General features: G+C 44.8%; 1 protein-coding gene across 1 annotated transcript; it reads left to right on the forward strand.

Moving 5' to 3' along the window:
• Positions 1 to 3: 3 nt before the first annotated feature.
• On the forward strand, positions 4 to 25,300 carry CENPL (centromere protein L). The gene is made up of 5 exons (XM_083157302.1): positions 4 to 166; positions 1,637 to 1,807; positions 4,547 to 4,798; positions 6,651 to 7,193; positions 24,937 to 25,300. The coding sequence occupies exons 2-5, from the start codon at positions 1,640 to 1,642 to the stop codon at positions 25,009 to 25,011; spliced, it is 1,038 nt and encodes a 345-aa protein (XP_083013428.1). The 5' UTR covers positions 4 to 166; positions 1,637 to 1,639; the 3' UTR covers positions 25,012 to 25,300.

Consider the following 25,300-nt stretch of genomic DNA (forward strand, 5'->3'; position numbering starts at 1 on the left):
GAAGTGGGATGGAATTTGAAAACCAGAACCGCCAAAATGGAGGAGGCTACAACGATGATGATGGCTGCGGCTGCTACGGAGTAGGGAGCGGGAAGACCTGTGCGGGCATCAATGCTTCTACCGTGCCCGGGGTATCCGGCTCCGGGCTGCGCTTTGTTGCATTGCTGTGAGTGTTGCTCCCTATATTTAACCCTAAAGCGTACTATCAGGCACCCACAGTGCGGTGCCAGTATACACCCAGTTGGAATTATACACTCTTTAGTAAATGTTCCGGCTGACGGGATATTCCATATGACCTGAAAGGCCAGGGGGAGCATAAAAATAGCAAACGGGACAATCGAAATGTTCAGTGTGTGTGTGTGTGTGTGTGTGTGTATGTATGTATGTATGTATATATATATATATATATATATATATATATATATATATATATATATATATATAATAATTTTATTTATTTTTCTTGACCCATTTGCGGAATAAAAGTGTAATAATGTGATTGATTTTTTTTTTTTTTTTGTATTTTTTTTTTTTTTGGTATACACCAGGCATGTCCAAACTGTGGCCCTCCAGCTATTGTGAAACTACATATGGGACTTGTAGTTTAACAACAGCTGGAGGGCCATAGTTTGGACATGCCTGGTCTACATTTCTCACGATTAGCCCAGTTGCAGACACCATGACTTCTGGAACTAGACCAGTGATGGCTAACCTTGACACTCCAGCTGTTGTTGAACTACACATCCCAGCATGCTCTGCTACAGTTTTGCTATTTGGGCATGCTGGGATGTGTACTTCAACAACAGTTGGAGTGTCAAGGTTACCCATCACTGGACTACATGCTTGCCATCCGCTTTTATTCTGTGTGGGTCCAGAAGGCTTTTGGGACCTTATGTGAATAAATAGGAAAGGTACTTTGCAAGTAACACCTTTTTATATGTTCCCCACGAGTAGAAACTTATGTTTTGGAAAAACATCTAGGTAAATTTGGTTTAAAAAATATAAGTCTGGTGCTAAAATATTAAACCTTAGTGGTTTCAGTAATGGCAGCAGCTGTCCTCCTGACTGTCGGACACACCCACAAAACAATAACCTCAAAGTCCCCACAATAAGCAAACTTCACCGGCTATTGTACCAACAATAAAGGCCATTTTTCTTATAAGTCACACACTAAATTTCAATAGGCAAACTGATGCATTTATTGTTGCGGTTACAAGTCACACACTAAATTTCAATAGGCAAACTGATGCATTTATTGTTGCGGTTACAAGTAATAAGTGTATATATATAATAAATACAGTTATAAACTACATACAAGAATGCACATTACATCAATAGAAAACAAGTGGCCACCTGTAGAGGGTATTTTTCACGGTACTGCATATTCTTAATGCCGGCAATAAATGGAATCTGTAAAATAGTTTTTTGTTTGTTTTCAATTATACGCTTTTGTTTGTACTTTTTATATATTCTGTCCAGTAATGTAGACTATGTAGAAATAAATTCCTCAGAATAGTGTTTGGGGGCCTTAAGCACTACATGGTCAGAAACTGACGTGAATGGCTGAAATTTCCCTATGAAGCACTATATTATTAACTATTGATAATCTATAATGTGTTTTCCCCCTTTTTCACAGGCTATGCAAACACCTAGTGATGGGGGCTCAACCCCCAGGTATAGGTCATCCCGAGCAAGCAGTCGCCATCAGACCTCTAGATATCCTCATGGAAGCTTATCTTCTGCTCGAAGACGGTCCTCAGTCCGCCTCCTGTCCAAGCGGAAGATCCCACGGAGCACTCCTCTGGAGGTATGTCCTTCTGAGTTTCCACTATACTTTGCAAATCTATTGCAGTCGCTGGCTGTTCTGGATCTCTGTTCTGTATGGATTTTCTGTATAGATTGTACAGTAATGTAGTGAACAAAACAGTATGAACACATGTGAGTGCATACATGGATTGAGGTCGATAGATAAATGTAAAGTCTGTGCATGTTCTGTGACCTAAATTCAAATGCAAATAACCTAAAAGCAGTACATTGTCACCTTTAGGGGGAACAGACGAGCTTCAAAGGCCTCATCGGAAGTGCTATATCATGGTCTTAAGACCATATACCTGCTATTTCGTCTTCTGCGATTGCAGTGATCAATCGCAGGCGAATGAGAGCAGATCCGATGCACATCGCGCCAGCTGCACAAGCAATCTCTCGGATTGCTTCTGAGCTGGCAGGCTTGACTGGGAACTCATGCAAAAGGACCGTCCCGGGGGGGCTCAAGAATGGATTGCCAGTGACTTCTCCTATGGGAGAGACCGCCGCAGTGTGTGGTAGAGTATCAGAGTTTTCCCACCGCACCCCTAGACCCCAAAAAATATATATCAAATTAAGTAGATTGTGTTTATATGTGCTTCTTAGGTTCAGTTATGTTGTGAAGGGCAGGATTTGGTTCGGATTGTACACATTTTATGATTGGCAGCCACCAGCACTGGTTTTGTCCAGAAATAATTTATCATAAATAATTTGAATTGGTCCTGGACGACCAACCCGAGGCACCCCTGCAAGTGTCCCGAGGCGCACAGTTTGGGAACCACTGTATTAGTTATTTAATCTTGTATTGTTTTATCTGCTTACTAAATTAAGGGCTTAAATTAGGGGGACAGTGTTTTCTGGGAGTTACCTGTGCAAATAAATGCGTGTCCAGGGCTCTCCCTGTAATTGTAATTATTTTCTTGACTGGGTCTATAAATAGGGATGCCAAACCCGGGCATTTTTTTTTTTTTTTCAATCCCAGAAATCGGGATTAAAAAATGCCTAATCCCAGGATCGGCCACCTTAGTCTTAAAGATATCCTTTGAGGTCCATGCGATAAATTTCCAGATGCACAAAAAACTTTATTTACAAAATAAGGGGAACGTTGCATGTGTTAAAACTGCTTGGTGAAGCCGCTTGGCCGGTCCATAGCAGATATGTCTTCTATATGCTGGATGAAGGTCTCCACTTGTGACTCAACAATTCCCACGCATCTTGCATTTGATTTGGGGATCATGAAGAAGTTGCAGGTGGCCAAGTCAGGGCTGTACGCCATATGACTAAGCTCCTGGATGTGTTAATGGGCCAGAAAATGCCCCACTTTTCCGGAATTCCTCAACACTGATGATCGACCAGACAGCTTTGCGAGCACTGACTTAAAACTCCACACTCAGAAAGAGCCGGTCTTAATACAATTTTAACTAAACAAATTACTGGCCTGAGAGGTTGAGTGCTTGGCTGTATTAACCCTTTAAATCCCACTCTTTCACAAGTTAACTTTCATTTGTCAGAACAATGAATGTGTGCTGATGTGTAGCCTGTCACGGACTCTCTGCTGGCCTTATGCAGTGGATGGTGGCAACAGAGTTTGGAAGTGGGTGATTGTTAGGAAAGGGTCCAGGTAGGCGAGTACTGAAATCTTGAGGGCCCCCCTTGCTGTAAACGTCCTAGTTATGTGTTCACAGAGCACAACTTGTGACCGTTAAGTGTAAGCCAGCAGTATGGAAAGTAGATTCCATTAGCCATTTGACAGGAAAGGTCACTGACAAAAAAATATGGTACTTGTGTATTTTGGTGGCGCCCCCGATGTCCATTGCGCGATGTTTTCTTCGCATGCCATGCACCCGATGGCATGCGATGTAACGCGATTTTTGCCCCCTATGCGATGAAAGATTGTATAAGCACCCTAAAGGGTGCTTACAATGTTAAATGCACCCCCACGCGCCCCCCCCCCCCCCCCCCCCCACACTATAAACGTGAACCCGAAGCGTGGCAAGCGCAGCGAGCCCGCGAGGGGCGGCGGTGGTACGCGTCCTCCGACCTTTTCATACCCCCACTATCCACGTCGGCGTAGAGTTGAGAATAGAAAGTGTGGCGAGGGGACGCGGATACCTTCACGGGTGTCCGCGTCCCCTTGCGGGGCTCGCTGCGCTCGCCACGCTTCGGGTTCACGTTATAGTGGGGGTGCATTTAACATTGTAAGCACCCATTAGGGTGCTTATACAATGTTTAATCGCATCGCATGGCATTGTATGCCATATACAATGGCATACAATTTTAAAATTGTATGCCATTGTACAATATACCATCGCATGCCTTATGGTATGCGATGGGCGCCGTCAAAATACACAAGTACCAAAAATATTAACAACCTATTCACATATCTTTACCTTGTTTCTGCCTTACCTTGGAATCCAGGTGATAGGTCATACATGCATTAAGTCGATAGTTCAAATGGTCATCACATGATGGTGTGTACTTATTTTTTTTCATTGAACTTTCATCCTCTACCATCCACGTGGACTATAATTGATGCATGGCGAGTAAAGCCGTACACTAATTGGGGTCGCGTGGTTTAACCAACAAAATTAAAACTAAAAAACATACTTGTTGACCATTTCCGTGTCGACCTTATTACCCTGACAACTATTTAAACCCAGTCGACCTATGCCACGCCCCCCACTTCACATACAACACCTCTGTAAGTTCTGCAATATGATCTGTAAATGTATTGTAATTTCAGGAGACACTTGACCCAACAAAGGCTGCTCTGCTGCTCCACAAACAATGGAACCTGTACAGCGTGACGCCGATGTATAAGTTCTCATACACCAAACTGAGAGACTACTCCAGACATCTGTCTGCTCACATAGTCGCTGAGAAGCAGAAGGGTTTTGCTGTTGAAGTAGGATCAGAGATGAACCTAAAAGCCATATTTTCTTCTTTACCTGGACTTAAAGGGAAGGACAGCGATCCACTCGCAATACTTATTCAGGTGAGAAGATCTGCAGGTCTGAAATAAAGCACAAATCGCTCAGTGTGTATGCCCAATGGCGATTTGCGTCACTATCGCCATTCTCGATCATTCCTGCCTGCAGTATATATCTCAAGAGACTGAAAATTGCCCATGTTTAAGAAGCAATTTAGTGGTCTTCGTCACCCTCACTCCTGTAATACTAACCCATTATGTAAATTCATTTTTATTTTTTGCTTAACACAAATCTCCCATACTAAATCACTCATCGCAAATCCGTGTGTATAGGAGAACTGCGGGGTATTTTCAAAGTGGTCTCATTAGATCGCTTAGAAAATGCCGTACATTGCTCTTTGTGTAGGGGCCATAGCGATGCGCTGCCCCCTCGTGTCTCTATCGCCCCGCGATTAATTTCCAGCATGCTTGATATGAATAGGTCAGGGCCAGTGTTCTCCCCGAAGAACACTGGCACTCACAGATCGCTCGGTACACGTCGCTGACCTATCGCTGTGTGCTGAGTATTCTAGCATCGCTCAGCACACCTCCAGCAGGACCGTCTAGACCAGTCATGTCCTGCGGCCCTCCAGCTGTTGTGAAACTACAAGTACCATCATGCCTTGCCACAGTTTTGCTGTTAGGGAATACTAATACTATGGTAAGACATGCTGGGATGTGTAGTTTCACAACATCTGGAGGGCCACAGGTTGGGCATTCCTCTTCTAGACTGGGGGAAAATCTCTCACACTAAATTGCTCAGAACATTTTCTCTTGCTCAATTCTCCCTGTGTGTATGCCCCATTAATCCCCACACACCCAGAAGATAATTGGCAGAACATCTTCTCTAGATCATCCTGTGTACTAGTTATGGAGACACAATATAAACGTTTAACAAGATGGTACAGGCATCTGGTTGCTTCTCCATGCAATATCTACCCTCTAGTTCAGCGATATGTTCAAGATACAATAAGGCAGAAGGCATTCTCTTCATATATGGCAGTGGCATGCGGTGGGGTGAGGCACAGCCTTTCCTGGTATACTAACGGATACGCCGGCGGTTTGAATTTATAAAGTATGTCAAAAATACAAAGAATATATATATAAAAAAATCTTATTTTTATTATGCTAATTTTTATAGTGAAAACTCTGGAGTATAAAGTCTATGGTAGGTGAGGCAGTGCCTCACCTGGCGACCTTTTCTGCACGTCTTTTATTAAAACTCAGCGAATTTTCAGCAGTATATACTGCTGCACATGTGTATAATGCTGGTATGTACCCCATGGCTCATTGTGTGCACATCTGGCTCTGGTAATTGCCAGAGACTCTAGAGCAGGGCTGGGCAACACCGGCCCTCCAGATGTTAGTGAACTACACATCCCTGGATGCTTTGCATTAGTTTTGCTATGCCGGGAATTGACAAGCTCCTGGCCGCAGCTCAATGATTTCCAGCTGCATCTCTCGCGGCCAAGCCCCCTTCTTGGCACTCGGCAGGCCGGACATTGAATCCCGTCTGCCAAATCAGAGTAGAGTTGGCCAAGAACAGGACAGGGTCACGACTGTCAGGCCAGCCCAACAGTTGTGACCCTGCATTGAATATCCCCCTAAGTATTGCATCTTCCTTTCAATAAAGAGATTTAAAACGCGCCCCCAAAAAATAATTGCGACAATATAAAGTTAGGCCTTAGCAATGTTTATCACCTAACTTCTGTGTTATGTGCATTCATTTTCAAAATAATAGTTTTGCAGCAGTCTGTCCTCCAAGCCTAGAATTGCCAATGCAGGTAGCTGTACACAGTCGCACTGGTTTCAGATGCGGTTCACTTACAAAACAGGATTATAATAAATGTTTTTCTTTATTTCTTCCCACAACTCACAGATTTCATCCAAACCCCAATTCTCCAAGGCGGGTGCAGAAGACCGGATTGTGTGGACAGGTTGGTTCTGTGGGACGTACGCAGCTGATGATGTTTTGGAAGTGTTGCCAGAGACTTTCACATGTCTACCACTATTTCTTATTAACGGGGCAGAGACGCTGACAGCCGTCGTAGGCACCTGGTTCCAAAGGAGCTTCGACTGCTGCTTCGGCAAACTGACTATAAGTTCTCGGGAGCTTATGTGGCTGACCGCCATATGGACTGGGTATGAAGTACACGGGCATATGCACGCCACAGAGTTTTTGTTTTCTGTGCCAGTTGAGCCACGCATGGACATTTCTTACTCCATCCACCAAGAGGACTTCAAGACGTTGTGGAATAATATTCACAAATCTCTGGATGAAGTAACAGTTGATGAGATGGACAATTTATTTAATTGTCTATATTCCCATTTCTTCAGACACTTTAAAATCTACTTATCAGTAACACAGCTGGTGAAGGTGACCACAGCAGTGGCTGCAGCACACTGTGACGGCAAAACAAAGGTGAGTAGTCTTAATCGTGTTCTCTTCGTCCTGGTTTATTGTTGATTTGAGTGTTATTTATCAATCTGTCCAGTGATGTATCTCGCGCATACACATTCAAAGATCAACAATGACAACAGACTGATACCCGTGATTAAACTAATTGGGCCTACACACGTAGCGATTTAGGGGCGTTTTCTAAACAATTTCACTAGATCACTTAGAAAATGCCACTACATTACTCCTTGTGTAGGGGCCACAGCGATGCACATCCCCCGCATGTCGCTATCGCCTGGCGATTATTATCCAGCATGCTGGATATTAATTGGTCGGGACCAGTGTTCTCACCGGAGAACACTTGCCCTGACAAAATTGCTCAGCACACAGTGCCGACACATCACTGTGTGCTGAGTGATCTACATTGCTCAGATCGCTCGTCAACATCTCCCCATGTGTAGGCCCCTTTTATTCCTTAAAACAGAAAAACGAAATAAGCAGCGCTTTTGGTTGTAACTGTTTTATTTGAAACCAAAATTAAATTCAATGAATTATTACAGTAGCAATTTTATACACAATATATACCGGCCAGTACTAAATAAATATTGAAATACAATATAATATGAAAATTCTAGCTCGGCATAAATGATCAATAGTAGTGCACAGTTATGGATCTTATATTTGCTAGGGATTTTTTAGCGGAACAAGGAGTGGGAAATCTACTTGTTAAACTCTCAGTTCAATTGATAAAGATGTAGTTTTCACAATTATGTAAAGTAGACTTGTAAGCTGTTAAATATAATAAATGAAAAAACTTTTTATGCTGCATAAATATTAAGCCAGGATCCCAAATTGCTTACTATTATGGAAAAGTTTGGCACCAAATAAGATACAGCGAAATCTAAAACGGACATTTTATTGTATTTAACAGCTTACAAGTCTACTTTACATAAGTGTGGAAACTACATTTTAATCAAATGAACAGTGAGAGCGTTATACAAGGAGTTTTCCCACTCATTCCGCTAAAAAATTGCTAGTAAATTTAAGATCCATTACTGTGCACTACTATATTTATTTAGTACTGGCCCGTATATAGATTTATTGTGTATAAAATTGCTACTGTAATAATTCATTGAATTTAAGGTACTTGTGTATTATCACGGCGCCCACGATATTAAGTCGTACGACATATAATCGCATCACATGCCATACACCCGATGCGATTATAAATTGTATGAGCCCCCAATACGATTTTTTTTATTGCATAAGCACCCTAATGGGGGCTTACAATGTTAAATGCACCCCTACGCCATCCCCACTATGAACGCCAACCCGAAGCATGGCGAGCGGCGGCGGTACGCGTCCTCCGACCTTTTCGTACCCCCACTATCCACGTCGGCGTGGAGTTGATTTTATATAGTGTGGCGAGCGCACCGAGCCCGAAGCGTGGCGAGCGGACGCGTATTACTTTACATGTATTCCGCGTCCCCTCGCGGGGCTCCCTGCACTCACCACGCTTCGGGCTCGCTGCGCTCTCCACACTATATAAAATCAACTCCACGCCGGTGTGGATAGTGGGGGTATGAAAAAGTCGGAGGATGCGTACCGGCACCCATCGCGGGCTCGCTGCGCTCGGGTTGATAGTGGGGGTGCTTTTAACATATTAAGCACCCATCACTGTTCGTTATCTTATAGGGGCCACTTAACATTGAAAAACCCATTAGGGTGCTTATACACTTTTAAATCGCATACCATTGTATATGCAATATAATGGCATACAATGCGATGGTATACAATTTAAAATTGTATAACATCGTCTGCCATCGGGTAACATCGCATACCATCGTATGCCTTATGGTCTGCAATGCGATGAGTGCCGTGCTAGTACACAAGTACCAAATTTAATTTTGGTTTTAAATGTTAGTCAAAAGCGCTGCTTATTTCGTTTTTCTGTGGTCTCTAAATATAGGGGCCAAGTACCCCTAATTAGCAGCTGCATACTGAATGCGACTGAATCAGCGGTGAGTCCATTTTTCTTCCCTTTTATTCTTTGCCCTTGGAATTCAAAGTGATAAATAAGTATATCTGGCAATAATGCAGTGTACCATGCACACAGAATAGGATAAAATATTATAATTGTAAGAGACCAAGCCCCAAATATGTAATGTTCATATGTTGTGTTATAGAGCCTCACCCCATATTGATTTCTTCCCCCAAACATCATTCCGATCCACAGCAGTCCAGGAAGTTCTGGATTTTTTTTTTTTTTTTTTAACATCTGGATTGTGTGAGCTTTGGAAAAACAGGGAATTGATTCTGCACTTCATCCTTCCCTCATCCATTTATTAATGATGGAAAATAAGTTTATAGACTATTTTGTTATATGGCCAACTGATATTAACCCCTTAATTGGGTATATTTTAAATAGTTGCCGGTGCTCCCTAGAGTCAGACTGAAAACTATAGGCAAAGAGAGAGACTTTGTTGGGGGCTCTCTGAAAATATGTATTAAATAAAACGTAACTTTTCCTTCAGCGTTTTAAGAAATAGAAATTATGACCTGCATTCAAAACACACAAAATATGTATTTACTACCAGTTATCTATATAACGCATACAAATTCCGCAGCACTTTACAGAGTGTAGTTGAACATTCACATCAGTCCCTGCCCCAGTGGAGCTTAGTCTATATTCCCTACCACATGTACACGCACACACATTGGAAGCCAATTGATCTACCAGTATATTTTTTGATTGCGGGAGGAAACCGGAGTACCCAGAGAAAACCCACGCAAGCACAGGGAGAATATACAAACTCAGCACAGTTAGAGCCATGGTGGGAATCGAACCCATGACCTCAGTGCTGTGACATAGTAATGCTAACCATTACACCGTCCGTGATGCACAAAACAAAAATGACACAAACCATTCTAAAGACATTGGGGCAGATGTATTAAGGCCCCCATACACTAGCCGATTTTGGTCAGATTTCAGCCAGATCAGTCGGATCTGGCCGAAATCGGACCAAAATCGGCTAGTTTTGATGTCCCCTCAGATCCGATGCGCGGTCCCGTGCGCATCGGATCTGCGTCGGGTGGTCGGACCTGCTGCACGTCCGACCACCCAACTTGGGACCTAGTGGGGCGGTGGAGGGAGCAGGGGGGGCTGGGGACGCTGCGGGGGACAGCGTCTGTGCGGCGAGAAGGTAGAGGGAGCAGGGGGGGGCTGGAGACGCTGCGGGGGACACAGGCTGCATAGAGCCGGGCAGGGGGAGCCGGCCGGGAGCTGTCAGAGTGTCAGTAATGAATAAAAAAAAAAGCCCATACAATGAATGGGCAGCCTGTGATTGGCTGCTGAGCGCTCTCTCAGCCAATTGCTGACTGGCTGAGAGAGCGCTCAGCCAATCACAGGCCGCCCATTTATTGTATGGGCTTTTTTTTTAATTCATTACTGACAGCTCCCGGCCGGCTCCCCCTGCCCGGCTCTATGCAGCCTGTGTCCCCCGCAGCGTCTCCAGCCCCCCCTGCTCCCTCTACCTTCTCGCCGCACAGACGCTGTCCCCCGCAGCGTCCCCAGCCCCCCTGCTCCCACCAGCTCTAACCTCTTAGCGCGCCCCCCCCCCCCCCCCCTGCTCCCCGGGTTTTTTACATGTGATAAATCGAGACGATTTATCACATGTAAAAAATGGCACATCAAGTGCCAATCTAATCAAGCTCCCCCGGGGAGCAGCCGGGGAAGCTCAGGGGGAAGTCGGGGGCGACTTGTCCTAAGGACAAGTCGCCCTAGTGTATGGGGGCCTTTAAGCCTTAACAAGAGATAAATGCGAGGGTGATAAGGAGAGATAAACGTCCAGCCAATGCTCCTACAAAATTACCTGGGAGAACATCAAAGTTTTATGTTCGCCTCTGTGCAGTGGAGAATTTACCTTAGGTTGGTGTTGCCTATAGGAGACCATATAAATGTTAGATTAGTAATTCTTACTGGAGCAATATGATAGGATTATGGTGAACTGGAGCAGCAGGAATGTTGTTGATGGACAGTGCTAGCATCCGCTATGATTTATATCCGTGTAATGGTGTCTAAGTGAACATACGTGTGCGTTTTTGTGCACATTGATCATCTTCAAAAGTCTGTCACTGATTTTGATGAGCAAAGCCCTGTAAGTATGTATCAATGGGGCAGATTAAGCCTTAACAAGAGATAAATGCAAGGTTGACGAAGAGAGATAAACGTCCAGCCAATCAGCTCCTTACTGACTTTTTTCAAACCCAGCCTGTAACATGGCAGTTACCAGGTGATTGGCTGGACGTTTATCTCTTTATCACCCTTGCGATTATCTCTTGTTAAGGCAGTGGTTCCCAAACTGTGTGCTTAGGCACCCTGGGGTGTCTCAGGACACTTGCAGGGGTGCCTTGGGTTGGTGGACCAGGATCAATTCATATTATTTATGGTCAATGTACCAGGCAAAACCAGTGCTTGTGGCTGCCAATCATAATATATGTGCACAAACAGAAGTAAATCCTGTCCCTCAGCAGATTACTGTGACGTATAAACACAATGCACTTCATTCAATAATTTTTTTTCTGAATTTCTCAATAAGAAGCATTTGGCCTAGGGGTGCCTTGAATATAATTTGATGCTCTAGGGCGCCGTGATTCAAAAAAGTTTAGGAACCCCTGTGTTAAGGCTTAATACATCTGCCCCAATGTATATTTTGTGATCCTAGCATGGATAGCAACAAATATTCATGGCAGCCCGTAGCCACAACAAAATAAAAAAAAAAATTAAGACCCTAGAGAGTACATATGATGTTCAGTGCGTTCATGCTGTTGTATGCGCTTATGCTCAGTATGAGGGTGGATTCCCTCGGTTTGTGTCATGTCTGTGGCGCCGGCGGTACAGCGGGATGACGTGCTCAGTTCGCCACAAAGAGCTTGTTCACGTCGTATGAGCATTGGTGGCTTTCAGCAGGTGCAGTTCTATTTTTGCTGAGCATTTGTATACCATAGACCTTTTTAAATAGGTATTTCATGGTCTATTGGCCTTGATATTAATGCCGATATCTACTGCTACTAATAAAAACATCTGGAAATGTAAAAGCTACGAAGCGCCTGGGTATATGTCCGCTGCAGAATGTTGGCACCCATCATGTTGGCAATCAGCATATGTACATCCACAATGGCTGCACTAATATTAACCCTGACCACCATAGCAGCCAAGCCTTACCCAAACTGCATATTGTGACATTATCGGTTATTGGAGCCCATCCTTCTTTCCGCTGTAGGAACACTTGCTATGCCAGTGGTATAGTGGTTAGCTCTTATGTCTTGCAGCCCATCCTATCAGGGCACTTTTGCATGCCTTGTCCATCTAATAGGGTGTATTGATGCATTTGTCCAGTGCTTGCCTGCAGAACGGCATTTTTCTGGAACAACTAAGGAAGCTAATGTCAGACATTGTTCAAAATAATAACGTGCCTGATCTAGAGCTAGTCTGTTTCATTCCATACAAGCCAGTACCAAAGCTCTCTAGGTAGGGATATTGAGGAAACTCTGGAGACCACCACCCTAATGCAGGCTATTCCCCACACCCCTGGTGTATTTGGTGTGGGGGTTAATAATAGTTTAATAACAGATGTGATAGATTTGTTCTTTAATGGTGCACTACAGATCCCAGCTACCCCTTGATGAAGCCCAATGCCTAAACGCATTGGGTGCTGTCTCTGACTCTGCTGTCTTTCTTACTTTTTAGAACAGAATTTTTTTATATATTTTTTTTTTTTATTTTAATGTTCTTTATTTACGCCTAAAACATATGTCCATATCTGACTGTACTGATATGTTCCTTTTTGTAATATCTGGTTCTTTACTAAATCTTTAGAATATTCAGGGACCGCTGAACTGCTACTCATGTTTTCATTGTGTGCGCTGCGCTTGCCATGCTTTGGGCCTCGCTGTGCTCGGCACACTATTTTATTCCCCCAACACGCATAGTGGATGGTTGCGCATGAAATACCGCTTGTGGGTACATGTTGGCTCAAAAAAAAAGTGAAACGTCAACCTTATTATTGTTGACCTAATGCTTCTGTCAACCTTCCGACTCGGTTGACCTTAGCCTATTTCAGTTGTCGATCCTAATAGGGTCAACTTAATTACTGTTTCTCTTTCAATGGTCCTGGTGACACAGCTCAACACTGGGATGTAGGAGGGTCCGAAGGAGCCAGGCACCTATCCTAAAGTTTTAGAGGGTAGGCTCCTCCCCTACTGCATCCCTGGACTCTTCAGTTCGTGTTAGGTGCCCACTGGAGTGGGTGCTATTCTAAAGGGCTGCAGGAGCAGCCGAAGAATTAGAGTAGTTAGGGGATTTTTATTGTGTTATTAACTTTCACCCTAGCTAGGTAGGCACAGTGTGAGGATTCTCATAGTGAATCCTCACACTGCTAGCGCAGCAGGAGCTGACAGAAGCGCGTCCTGTCAGCTCACTGTGCACAGGGGAGACACTGTCTGGTCTCCCTGTGCAGCGCTTATAGCCTTTTCTAAAAGGCTGCCTGGGCTCCGGAGTACCCTGAAACCGGCTCCACATTTAGGTGGGGATCATGGGGGACAGGCGCTCCGTGATGGCGGCGGCCATTTTATGCGGAGCTTACATGCTGAGCTCCTAGATGAGAGGACAGCAGCGTTGTGACAGGCATGTTCCAAGTGATCCCCAGTTGAGGGGGAGACACTGGAACTAGGAAATCCTACCTAAGGAGCGGCTGGCTGGGGGTGGTTGGCGCCAAAAGGTCACGGACCCCGCAGCAGCAGGGACCTGTGGTCTCTTCCTTCACTCTGACTTTGGCGCCTTTCAGAACGCTTGCAGCGGAGCTGAGCTGGCTTACTGATCCTGGCAGAGTGACTTGGATTTCCTGGGCATCGCTTCCCCGCAGTTGAAACCAACAGACAGATAAGTGACTGGGTGCATTGCCTCTGTATAAACGCTTGTACATTGTTTGCACTGTGTATACTGATAGATATACATTTATCACTTGCATCATGTCTGAGCATCAGGCTGTGGTTTTGGGGGAGGGAGCCCTCAGTGCACTGAGCGCGTGCAATGTTTGCACACAAAAGTTTGTCCCTGAGCAGATGGCCAAGGGGGGCTTATGTATTACTTGCGCTGATGTGAGACCCATGGGCAGTGAACCCCATAGGGCAGAGCAGATGGAACCTGCGTGGGCCAGGGCCCTAGGCAGGTCAGTAAACGCTTTGGTGCAGCTTTTGGACAGGCAGAGTGATGGGCTGGTAGAATCACAGAGACCTATGCCATCATCTCAGCAGTCGTCCGGCTCCTTGCCTCTTACCCAGGCAGATCCTGCACTGATTCAGGTGATGCAGGATACTGCTAAAGGGATCAACAGGTTCAGTGAAATGCTGGACAAAATGGATGATGTGGCAGGGACCCCTAGAAGGTCTTATGCTTTAACTACTGTGGTAGATGAAGAGGAAGGAGAGTATACTGACATCCCCTGGGATCAGGGTGATGATTTGGAAGAGAACTCTGCTGCTGGTATAGAGGATCTCATTGTAGCTGTGAAGCAGGCTTTAAAGCTGTCTGTGGAGGATAAGACTCCTGTTAAAGGTGTTTTTAAGCGACAGCGGAAGGAGGCTGTTACTTTTCCTTCAGATGAGGGGTTACAGGAATTGTTAGAAGGGGCTTGGAAAACTCCTGATAAGAGGCTTCAGATGCCTAAGCGATTCCTTAGTCTGTACCCCATGCCAGAGTCTCATGCGGAGCTCTGGGAAAAGGTCCCAGTTGTGGACGCTTCAGTGGCACGTTTGTCCAAGGCTACTGTATTGCCAGTACAGGGCGGTGCAGCTTTTAAAGATTCTGTGGATAAAAAGCTGGAGGGAAACCTCAAAGCTATCTTTGAAGGGGTGGGGTTTACCTTACGGCCCCTTATTGCTTCAGCCTGGGTCTCTAAGGCCATGATAGAGTGGGCTGGTGAATTATGCACCATGCTGCAGGCTGACCCTGGAGCATTACTGCTTGCAGAAAAGATTAAGGCAGCGGCAGAATATGCAGTGGAAGCAGAGGAGGAAGCTATTAAAATGGCAACCAGAGTGTCCACAGTCTCCATTAATGCCAGGAGAGTGCTTTGGCTTAAAGCCTGGGAAGCAGACAATGAGTCCAAGAAGGCTCTGGAAACATTAGCCTTCAAAGGAAAGGTACTCTTTGGTACCGAATTAGAGGAGATTATAAAACAGGCCACGGGCGGCAAAAGTACATTCCTGCCGGCCTCCTCAGCAAAGCAGACGTCCAGATTTTCTGCTTTTAAGCCGTCCTTTCGGCCCTCCCCTAGAGGTGGGGCGTCCTTTCGAGGACAGTCTTTCAGGGGAAGGTTTCAGTCCTCTAGAGGCAAGACACAAAAGTCAAAATTTGGCTCTTTTCACAAGAAGCCTGCCACAAAAGGAGAGGATAAACCCTCTGCATGACTGTCAGGGGCTTCGCCCGACAGTGACAAAAGTGGGGGGGCGTCTCACACTCTTCAGGGACGTTTGGGCTTCTCTAGGCCAGGATGCCTGGGTGTTAGATATTATAACACAGGGTTACAAAATCCCTTGCAGAGGGCCGCCTCCGAAGAGGTTCATCCCCACATCCTTACCAAAGGAGGCACGGCTGCGTACAGCTCTTGTGAGAGCAGCTCACTCCCTTTTGGAAAAAGGGGTGGTTACACCAGTCCCCAGGGCAGAGTGGAAGAAAGGCTTTTACTCCACGCTGTTCCTGGTGCCCAAACCAGACGGGTCTTTCAGACCAATACTAAATTTGAAATCCCTAAATGTTCATTTATGGGTAGACCATTTCAAAATGGAGTCCCTACGGTCAGTACTCCTGAGTCTGGACCAGGGAGAATTTTTGGCGTCCATGGATGTCCAGGACGCATATTTGCACGTCCCTATACACCCGGAGCATCAGACCTTGTTGAGGTTTGCCATAGGAGACCTGCATTTACAATTCCGGGCGTTACCCTTTGGGCTAGCAACCGCGCCAAGGGTATTCACAAAGATAATGTCAGTGATGGCGGCGGTGCTGAGGCTCAGGGGAATCACAGTAATACCCTATTTGGACGATCTCCTGTTCAAAGCAGAGTCAGCAGCCATGCTGCAGAGTCACTTGGCAGAGGCCATCAGTTTTTTGCAGGCTCACGGCTGGATTTTAAATTTGCAAAAATCTCAGTTGGTACCGTCACAAAGGCTCCAATTCTTGGGAGTCATACTGGACACCCATCTTCATCGGGTATTCCTCCCGGAGGTAAAGGCCAGGGATCTGGTCACCCTAGTCCAGGAGATTCTCAGGGCTCAGAGCATTTCAGTATGGAGGTGCCTCAAGCTCCTGGGGAAGATGGTGGCGTCATTCGAGACGCTTCAATTTGCCAGGTTCCACTCTCGGAGGTTCCAATGGAACATTTTGTCAGCTTGGTCAGGAAACACTTTGACCATGAAATCCGAGATGATAGTGCTGTCTTCGGACACCCGAGAATCATTGAAATGGTGGACAGAAGTAGATTCCCTTCAGTGGGGTCGGTCATTACAGACCTGGGACTGGTTGATAGTAACTACCGACGCCAGTCTCAGGGGCTGGGGGGCAATAGTCCTGGATCTCAGGCTTCAGGGCCTGTGGACGGCAGAGGAATCAGCGTTACCAATCAACATCTTGGAGCTGAGAGCTGTCTGGAAAGTGATTTCCTTGGCGGGAGACAGGTTACAGAACCTCCCTTTGAGGATTCAGACCGACAATGCCACAGCTGTGGCGTATCTGAATCACCAGGGAGGTACACGCAGCAGATTGGCCATGTGGGAGGTATCCAGAATCTTCCTATGGGCGGAACAGAATGTTCCAGCTGTATCGGCTATATTCATCCCAGGAATAGAGAATATAGAAGCCGACTTCCTGAGCAGGGAGGAGCTCAAGGAAGGGGAATGGAGCTTACACCCTCAGGTGTTTCAACAAATCACTTCGATGTGGGGAACTCCGGATGTGGACCTGATGGCATCCAGGATCAACCGTCAAGTGCCCAGGTTCTATGCCAGAACAAGGGATCCACTAGCGGAGGCAGTGGATGCCATGACTATTCACTGGCAGGGAGATCTCCTTTATGCATTCCCACCAGTACCAATGTTACCGAGACTTCTGAAGAAAATACAGGGGCAGAAGGTTCCAGTGATCTTAGTGGCCCCAGATTGGCCAAGGAGATCCTGGTACTCGAGGCTTCAGAGGTTGTCTGTGGACTCATGGCGTCTACCTCTGAGACCAGACCTTCTAAGACAAGGCCCATTCAATCACCTGGATTCAGATCGATTGATTTTGACGGCCTGGCTATTGAAACCACCATTTTGAAAAGAAAAGGGTTTTCTGAGGCAGTAGTACAGACGATGATAAAAGCCAGAAAAGCTGTATCTTCGGCAAATTATTATAGAGTCTGGAAGACTTACATTCGATGGTGTGAGAGAAGAAAGGCTCATACATCTCATTTTAAGCTATCTAGAATGATGGAATTTTTACAAGATGGTTTTTCATCGGGCCTAAGCCTTCAGTCACTGAAGGTGCAGATTTCGGCCTTGTCCATCTATTTCCAGAAAAAGATAGCCATTTTGCCGGAAATTCAAACCTTTTTACAAGGAGTATCCAGGTTGAAACCTCCATACAAGCAACCAGTAGCACCTTGGGATCTATCACTGGTTTTGGAATGCCTTCAAAAGGCACCTTTTGAACCTTTAAGGTCGGCTGACTTTAAGTTTCTCACGTGGAAGCTAGTGTTTTTGTTAGCAGTAGCATCTGCTAAAAGAGTTTCAGAATTGGGAGCTTTGTCATGTAAATCTCCCTTCTTAATTTTTCATGATGACAGGGCTGTTTTAAGAACAGTGCCTCAGTTTTTACCGAAGGTGGTATCTACCTTCCATTTAAATCAGGAGATAGTTCTACCTGTGTTTCAACCCCCAGAGGGTTCTAAGAAAAGGGACAAGTTGAGAACTTTGGATGTTGTGCGTGCCTTACGCATATATGTGGACAGAGTGAAGAGTGTCAGGAAGACTGACACATTGTTGGTATTGTATGACGTACACAAAATTGGTTGGCCTGCATCTAAGCAGACTATTGCTAGGTGGTTGCGGTCTGTGATAGCCTTTGCATACACCAAAGTGGGTAGACCAGTACCGGCCAAAATAAATGCGCATACCACCAGGTCAGTTGCCACCTCTTGGGCGGTTCGACATGGGGCCACAGCTGAGCAGGTTTGCAGAGCTGCCACTTGGTCATCTGTTCACACATTTGCCAAATTCTATAGATTCCATGAGTTCGCGTCGGAGGACGCATCATTCGGGCGAGCAGTGCTGAGAGCTGCAGACCTGAGCGTACCCTCCCAAAGGACCGGCTCTGGAACGTCCCAGTGTTGAGCTGTGTCACCAGGACCATTGAAAGAGAAAAAGGGATTTTTGTAAGAACTTACCGTTCGAATCCCTTTCTCTGATATGGTCCTGGTGACACAGCGATCCCTCCCTTACGCTCAGTAAGTATGCCAGAAGTTTCATGATGTTCATGTTAAAATGGTTAAAAGTTAACAGTTTTCTGTTATAAAATGTGCATATAATATGTGCAGGCGTTTGTACTGAGTTATGTATTCCAGTGGCTTTGAAAGATTGAACTGAAGAGTCCAGGGATGCAGTAGGGGAGGAGCCTACCCTCTAAAACTTTAGGATAGGTGCCTGGCTCCTTCGGACCCTCCTACATCCCAGTGTTGAGCTGTGTCACCAGGACCATATCAGAGAAAGGGATTCGAACGGTAAGTTCTTACAAAAATCCCTTTATCCCGTTGTGCACCGTCCAATCTCTGTGCTAGTCCTGAGCCCCATCTGTTATACACTTGTGGATAGGTTGTGGACTGGATACTTGCTGCTCTATTCCAACAGTTCCCTGTCAACCATTGTTTTCCAGCATGTTCTGCTTTTGGGGCATGTACTTGCAGGCAGTTTAACTCCTGCCTGCTTAATAGATGAATTGCTTATTATGACAATTGCTCAAATAATGACAAATGCTGAGGTGGGTTAGATTTAGGCACTAGTGGGGAGTGACTTAGGCAGCGGTAAGATTGGTTAGGCTTCTAGAAGGGAGGGTAAATATGCTTGCCTGATCCCCGTCGACTTTCCCTCCTTTGGAATGCCGGCATCCTGATCACCGGTGATCCATATGTATCCTGTTTATAGAGCTGACAATAGCTCACTATAGACCTATAATAAATGTATTTTTTCTGACTCAATAACCAGGCTGTAAATGTAAGGCCTTTAAGACAGTTCATCTGTGTATGTCTATAGTGAACCAGTACTTACACCAGGAGACTTTGTCAGACAGTGTCAACTCAACTGAAGAGGCATGTGTGAAGAATCCAGATGAGGGTTTATTTCAAGCTGATATTCTTGTAATAATGCACAAAAACAGTAGGTGAAAAGATAATTTGCCAGAGCTCAACAGGAATCAACTGAAGGTTAAGATGGCAGACATACAATGAGATAGAGATGGGAAGAAGGCAGGGCTAATGACATCAGAGCCCTACAGGAACAAGGAAGGACAATTTTCACAAGAATGCAAAGCTTTGCAATAATAACATGACAGTAACTGAACAGCATATAAAGACACATACTTCGTGGGACATGACACTCCCCGTCTGAAATCTTTAGATTTCACGATAATTCAAACATAATAAAGTCATTTGGTGAAGTGCAGAATTGATCTTGAGACCTGTAAACAAAGAGAACCTGCAACAATAACAGATAATTATAAGAAAACATTTAGTCTAAATCTTGTGACTGAAGTCCCAAGTGTCAAACCCATCTTCGGATTGGGGAAGTCGCAACTTGCAAACACTTCCACCAACCCACACTGTAATCCAAATAATTAGGTGTCGATGGTATGATAGCTGGAAGTTTGTAGTAAATTTCTTCCTATGATTAGCTGAATCTAGTAGCCAAGTTCGTCTTTATGTGACATCTTCCTTTGGGAGAAGAAGCACTAATTCACTAATTGGACGGAAGAAAACTGGGACAGAACCTCCTTTGGTGACTTTGACTTCCACTTTACGAGTCTTTCCATCGTCGCTTGGGATAACCTTGGTGATAAGTCCCATTGGCCAGTCATTGCGATGGGCCTCTTTGTCCTTTTAAGAGAACGAAGTCACCGATCTGGAGGTTGGGTTTCGACATCTGCCATTTATGACGACTTTGAAGCATGTGTAAGATACTCTGTCTTCCAGGGATACCAAAACACATTGGACAGGTGTTGAACCTGTTTCCACTGACGCCTGTAGATGTCATTGTGGTCTAAGATTTCAGAAGGAATTAAAGCAGCTCCAGTCTTATTGGATTTTGCTATACGACCATCCACTCTTAGCAATTTGTGACAATCCATTCCTGGGTTCAGTTCAAAGAGTGCACTGTTCTCGGATAGAGTGGCTCCCTTTGTGATCTTATCAATTTCTTGACAGTATACTTCTTGTTGTAAACACTGAATGAGAAACTCCTCTGCATGTTCAGGGTCTGCAACTGTTTGTTGTAGATTGTTTGGTAGTTTCACTCTTGGCAGGCGGAAGGGTAAAGGTGTTACCCAGCTGTTGGAATCATCTTGAGTGAAATCTTTGTCCAATATCTTGAGAAATTCTTTGTCTTCTCTTGCATATGCTAACTTGTTATCCTCACTTGTTGAATTGAAAACTGTAAGTCCAAGACTGTCATCCCGAGACAGGACTATGTTCGTATTATTGTGATGATCATGCTGTAATTTACTGCTATCCAGCTTCTCTTTCGCCCAGTAATGATGTGGGCATGGCTGAAAGTGAGTGCTGCGACCATTTGGCAAGAGGTTTGTCTTAAATGAGGAAATCTTGGTAGGCGGCTTCATTTTGTCCATACAGACATTGCCTATGATAACCCAACCTAGATCAAGGCGTTGGGCAAACGGAGCATTATTTGGTCCATTTATATGTTGACGCACCTTATGTACTTGGAGAATGTCTCTACCGAGTAGAAGTAAGATCTTTGCATTCTCGTCGAGGTTTGGTATTTCATTGGATATAGGCCTTAGGTGAATGTGATGAAGAGCGACCTCTGGTGTGGGAATCTCTTCTCTGTTGGATGGTATCTGGTTACACTCGACAAGTGTGGGTAAGGGTATCTCAAGATTGTCTTTGAGAGATGCTACAACCAGTCCACTGGCTCTTCTTCCAGATTCCTCCGTAATTCCACTACAGGTACCCAAAGTGTAAGGATAAATATCTCCTTCTAATTTTAACAGATCAAAGAGTTCTGGACTTGCGAGTGACTGATTGCTCTGGTCATCCAAGATGGTGTAAACCTTTAGAGTCTTCTCTGGCTGTCCCTTGGGGTATACATTGACTAGACATATCTTTGCACAAGATTTGTCACAAAGACCTTCCCCACAAACTTTAGTGCATGAAGAGGATATAGTAGCGGGACCTGCCGTTTGATCTGTAATCTCCCCGCCATGCCTTGGCATAGGAGGGAGATGTGCGGGTGGTGTAGGATTCAGTTGAGATGGGTGAAGTGCCTGCACGTGGTCCTCACAGTCACATTCTGTGCATTTAATAGCAGTTTTACAGTCCTTAGCAAAATGTTCAGTGGAAGCACAACATCTGTAACATACCCCAAACTTCTTTAGAAGTTCCAGGCGTTCCTGGAGTGGTTTCTTTCTGAAGCCAATGCATTTCTTGAGGGGGTGTGGCTTCTTATGTATGGGACACAAACGATTAGGGTTTTCGATCTCCTCACCTTGGTTGCTCTGGTCAGGAGCTGATGTTGGTGTGGAAAGGATTTCTGTCTTATTCACTGACACTGACGCCCTATGGTTCTTGTAGTTAGAACGTGGGCTATCATACTTGGGGGAAAGCGAACCAGGATGATTTGGCTCACTATAGAAGAAGCTTGGGTCATTCTTGGATTCTGCAATGTTCTTGACAAACTCACAGAAGTAGGAAAATGGGGGAAAGGAGACTTGATTTTCCCTTTTGTATCTTGACCCAAGTGTAGTCCACCTTTCTTGAATTCCGTACGGCAGCTTGAAAACTATTGGGTTTACCCCATGAGCTGTGTCCAAGTAACTGAGGCCGGGTAAGTGAGTATCAGCCTTGGCCAGCAGGAGTTCAAAGAGTAGGTCACTGAGCTCTTGAAATTTCTCATTGTCCTTGCCGGATATTTTTGGGAAATTCTGCAGCCGTTTGAACAAAGCATTCTCTATGGCTTCAGGACTTCCAAAGCTCCTTTCTAGCCTTTCCCAGGCAGCAATGAGGCCTGCCGCAGGATTAGCGATGTGGACAGATCTGAGTCGCTTGACACGTTCTGTGGACTGTGGGCCAAGCCATGTAACCAGCAGATCTAGTTCTTCAGCAGCAGTAATGCCAAGGTCACTAATTGCGGTCCTGAAGGCACATTTCCAACCTCTGTAGTTCTCAGGCTGATCATCAAACTTAGTGAGGCCAGTCTTAATAAGTTCACGGCGAACCATGTATCTTGCGAAGTCTGACATGTCTGTTTTCTCTGACTTTGGGCAAGATAATGCTGGCTGCTGAGTTTGGTTGTTCGTATTGTTTATAGTGTTCTGGGTAAGAGACATAGGGAGATATGGGGGTGCATAGGCATTCAGCCTAGGAGCTGGTTTAAAGTCCAGAGGTCTCGCTGCATATGAAACTGTGTGGTTACCAGGGATCTGGTGACTTACTGGCATATTGGTTTGCGACCATACATTTGTATATGGAGCTTCTTGAGGCATTGGACCTTGGTGCACTGTGGTGTGTGTATTGTACTGACCTTGGACATGGTTTGTTGAAAAATGATCTGAGTCCCTTTGTTGTGCCCTGTTAGGAATGTTTTCAGCAATCGGGGGTTCACTGTTCTGGCTTAGGACGTAGTCTCTTGTGCGCTTAAGAGGATCCTCTGCATCCACTTCACTTAAATTGATGCTGTCTCTTTCACTTACACTGGCAGCTTGTTCTAAAATCTTTAAACGTGCCATTGCTGTAGCATGTTCACATTGTTTCTCCGGAGCTTCTATTTCTGCCTTTTCCTGCGCTGCTTTAGCTTCCATTTCAGCCTTTTCCCGTGCTGCTCTGGCTTCCATTTCAGCCTTTTCATGCGCTGCTCTGGCTTCCATCTCAGCCTTTTCGCGTGCTGCTCTGGCTTCCATTTCAGCTTGCATTTCTGCCTTTCTTTTTGCAAAGTCGGCTTGTATTTTAGCAGTTTCTACTTCGGCATGTGCCTTTACAAGTTGTTCACTTAGCATGGAATATTTTGAACTTCGTGACTTAGATGATCGCTTTGAATGCCTGGTGGACACAGAAATGCGTGATGATGTTTCCAATAATTGTGCGATTCTGGCTGCTGTCTTACACTTAACTTCACATACTAAACTGTCTCGATCCAAATTGAGATGATTGAAGCCTTGCAATTCTTTTAATGCATCATGAGTATTAAGCGTTTTCAAAACATGAACATATTCTTGACATTTCACTGTGTAAAGTTCATATACTGAACAAAGCTGACCTAGGGCTCCCTCTAGTGGTGAGACATCACAATCATGCTGAGAGATGGTGGACATGTGACTTTGTAGTTTTTGCCATAAGTTTAGGATATGGGCAGAAAGTTCATGTTTCCTACCTTCAAGATTCTCTTTAACCTTCAATGTAGGCTTAACAGGGCGTTTAGACTGTAAGTTGAGATCCATAACTTCTTCTTGTTGTGATTGTAGATAGTGTTCATCTTGAACAGGCTGCACAGTGTTCCCTTCAGCCGTGATAGCACACAGGAAGAATTTAGCTGAATAACACTGGAGTAAGTTTGTACAGTAGTTTGCTAGAAGAATCTGTGTGATGTAGCTGTCTGTGTGGCTGCAAAACACTGATGATTTCTCCTCACACTGCAGGCAAACTAGTTACTTTCTTTGTATCTGCAGAAGCTGCAGCTGGCTTGCTGGTATATCTGGCAGTTTATAAACTATCTTTTCACTTTTCTGACTCAATAACCAGGCTGTAAATGTAAGGCCTTTAAGACAGTTCATCTGTGTATGTCTATAGTGAACCAGTACTTACACCAGGAGACTTTGTCAGACAGTGTCAACTCAACTGAAGAGGCATGTGTGAAGAATCCAGATGAGGGTTTATTTCAAGCTGATATTCTTGTAATAATGCACAAAAAACAGTAGGTGAAAAGATAATAATTTGCCAGAGCTCAACAGGAATCAACTGAAGGTTAAGATGGCAGACATACAATGAGATAGAGATGGGAAGAAGGCAGGGCTAATGACATCAGAGCCCTACAGGAACAAGGAAGGACAATTTTCACAAGAATGCAAAGCTTTGCAATAATAACATGACAGTAACTGAACAGCATATAAAGACACATACTTCGTGGGACATGACAGTATTCGCTTTCTAGCTTAAAGAGCAGCTTACAAGTTGGGCTTCCTGTGAGAGCGCTGAGAGCAGGTATGGGGACACCCACGTGGAGATTTAATCCTTTAAATGCCAACATCTGTGAGATGTGCAAAATATCCACAAAAAAATGCCAGCGTCGCTCACATTTGTTATATAAATTCAAATAAAAAAATGTTGCATGAAATGGGGCACTCAGGGTTAAAGACCTGTCTGACTAACTTTAAAGAATGATGTGCTCTCACACTCAATGTTGAATTCCTTGGGTTTTAACTTTTGTGTGTTTTCTTTCTCTCCTCTTGCAGTTTTTCAGCAAAGACTACCTGATACAGGTGCTTGGATTTCTCACAGAACTGGCCATAAACAGCATCCAGTATTAGTCTGCACACAGACCTCGATCAGAGACTCTTTGGGATCGTTTCTGTACGTACTTTCAGAAACCTCTACTTTGGAATGTACAGATGTCACACCCACCATTCACACATCGGCTGCCATGTTCTTACAGTCCCGTGTGATACCAGTCTTGGTCGCCACAGAGTTTCCTTGTATTCTATTGTTTTAATGTCATCAGGATGAATTAGCACTTTTATCGTGTTTTTTTTAAATGGACAGCGTTGTCTGCTAAAACTTCCTATTTGTGTAATAAAGCTTTGCCCAATGCAGCCAGTA

This window comes from Crinia signifera, chromosome 8 (genome assembly GCF_055691185.1).
Source record: "Crinia signifera chromosome 8, ASM5569118v1, whole genome shotgun sequence".
Lineage (NCBI taxonomy): Eukaryota > Metazoa > Chordata > Amphibia > Anura > Myobatrachidae > Crinia > Crinia signifera.

Excerpts from the sequence above, each read along its gene's own strand:
- CENPL (XM_083157302.1), top strand. The coding sequence starts at position 1,640 with ATGCAAACACCTAGTGATGGGGGCTCAACCCCCAGGTATAGGTCATCC. Across the intron at positions 1,808-4,546 it reads CACGGAGCACTCCTCTGGAG|GAGACACTTGACCCAACAAA; the intron begins GTATGTCCTTCT and ends TTGTAATTTCAG. Across the intron at positions 4,799-6,650 it reads CACTCGCAATACTTATTCAG|ATTTCATCCAAACCCCAATT; the intron begins GTGAGAAGATCT and ends CACAACTCACAG.